Here is a 2,119-nt window from a genome sequence, read left to right as displayed (position 1 = left end):
ACACCAACACCACCACCACCAACACTAACAGCCCTCCACCCACCATCATCACTACCACCACCACCACCACCAACAGCTTTGCCACTACCACCAACATAAGAGCTACCACTAACCACCACATCGAACACCACCACTACCATCACCAGCACCACCAACACCACCAGCTGTAGCTTTGTCTCTACCACCACCACCAACACCACCACCAACACCACCATCAACACCACCTCTGCCACCACCAATCCTTATTTCAGTTTTACATATTAACGAAGAAAAAAAACAAGAATTCTGGGAAAAGAATTGTTTCACCAGAGATGATTAAATTAGAAAAATGTTGAGAATTTGTGTGGAAATGGAGAATTGTCATCAGTGTCTCTGGTTAAAACAATGGAGGGGGGAGAATTAGGTCAACGCTGGTAGGACAGGCTTATCATCAGAGACGTTCCAGTGCTGACCATCATGTCTTATATCAAGGACGACGCTATTTAATGTCCTTTGTTGTTTAACCCCAGGTCAATCCTGGTTGGACAGACATATCATCAGAGACAGTCCAACAATGCCCATCTTGTCTTATATCGAGTACTTCATTATTTAATGCATCCTTCCTTGTTTAACCCCATGTCAATTCTGGTTGGACAGACATATCATCAGAGACGGTCCGGTTATGACTATCCTGTTTTATATCTAGCACTTCATTATTTAATATCTCCTTCCTTTTTGTTTAGCCCCAGGTCAGTTTTTGATTGAACGAGCACATTGTCAAAGATGTTCCAAATACGACCATCCTGTCTTATATCTAGAACAACATCATATAATGTGCTTTTCCTTGTTGTTTAGCTCCAGATCAATCCTGAAACAATCCTGGTGTTCGAGCCATGCCCATCTTGTCATATATCTTGGACTACATTGTTTTAAAGTTCTCTTGCTTGTTGCTGTTGCTGTTTGGTCCTTGGTCATCGCTAATCAATCAAAGGAGTTCCAACAATGACCATCCTGTCTTTTCAGGGGAATGAGAGGTCAAGGACTACATTACCTGATGTGTCTTTTCTTATCTAAGACATTAAGTTGAAATTCAAGGGAGATTTAGTTGCTATTTCTAGCAGGTGAGGCAACCAGGTAGAAACATCCTCACTCTCTTGAATTACACTAAGCAACAACAACAACAATGGTGTATAGTGAAACTGTATACTCCTCCCGGTAAAAAATGGTAGGACTCAGCCATTATAAATATACCAGTAGCCGGTCATCAAGAAAGGGTCGAGAGTCTGAGAGTTGAGAGTCGACAGTTCTAGTTGGTGTCTTGTGGAGCTATCAGCAATAGTAAGACAGAAGAAGTTAGTGTATTGCTATTCCAATACAAAGAAATACAACGGTATCTAATGACTAACTATTGTGGCTGCTAGCGTAAAGCAACAACAACATATAATGGCAGCCACACCTGTGGGAGGAATGCACTTTACAAACAACAACAATAACAACAACAACAACAACAACAACAACAGCAACAACAACAACAACAACAACAATAATAATAATAATAATAATAATAACTATGATGGTCTTTGGATGTGTCTCCAGCAAAGCTGACTTCATACTGACCCCAAATCTTTGAACAGGGCTTTAGACTCAATTTAAATGGATATATGAAGCTGTTGGAGACTGTGATCAAATCGTGGCATGTGTTAAGAAGTTTGCTTACCAACCATATGGTTTTAAGTTCAGTCCCACTGCATGTCACTTAGAGCAAGCCTTCTACTGTAGCCCTAAGCTGACCTAAGCTTTGTGAATGGATTTGACACGTGTGAGTGTGTGTGTGTGTGTGTGTGTGTATCTGTCTGTATGTGTGTGTGTGAGTGCGCATGTCCTTGTATTGACATCACATGATTATTATCAACAAGTGTCACTGTAGTTCACATAGTGACCTTCCTTTGAAACATCCGTGAAGCCATTTCCAGGGAAAGAAATATTGCCTTACATGGACATGGGTGTGGGTTGGTGACAAGAAGGGTAACCAGCTGGAGAAAGACCTCACTTGACTGATTCCATCGGAATGGAAAAGTGGATGTGACAAGGAGGAATATATACATACATACATATATATATATATATATATATACACACA

At 40.8% G+C, this 2,119-nt stretch overlaps 1 protein-coding gene across 3 annotated transcripts in view; it reads right to left on the bottom strand.

Annotated features, from left to right (window-relative positions):
- Positions 1 to 2,119, bottom strand: part of LOC128250558 (uncharacterized) — a 19,116-nt gene that overhangs the window by 4,230 nt on the left and 12,767 nt on the right. Inside the window, exon 1 of one of the 3 annotated variants that reach the window (XM_052975857.1) lies at positions 1,697 to 1,790. The exons of the other annotated variants lie outside the window; for them this stretch is intronic. Within the exon in view, the coding sequence (XP_052831817.1) occupies positions 1,697 to 1,703 (7 nt within the window). The 5' untranslated portion in view covers positions 1,704 to 1,790. Of the gene's footprint in view, positions 1 to 1,696; positions 1,791 to 2,119 lie in introns of those variants that run through there. 3 annotated transcript variants of the gene reach the window in all.

Source organism: Octopus bimaculoides, chromosome 22 (genome assembly GCF_001194135.2).
Source record: "Octopus bimaculoides isolate UCB-OBI-ISO-001 chromosome 22, ASM119413v2, whole genome shotgun sequence".
Classification (NCBI taxonomy): Eukaryota; Metazoa; Mollusca; class Cephalopoda; order Octopoda; family Octopodidae; genus Octopus; species Octopus bimaculoides.
Note: the sequence above shows the minus strand (reverse complement) of the source record. Positions and strands in the feature narration are given on the sequence as shown.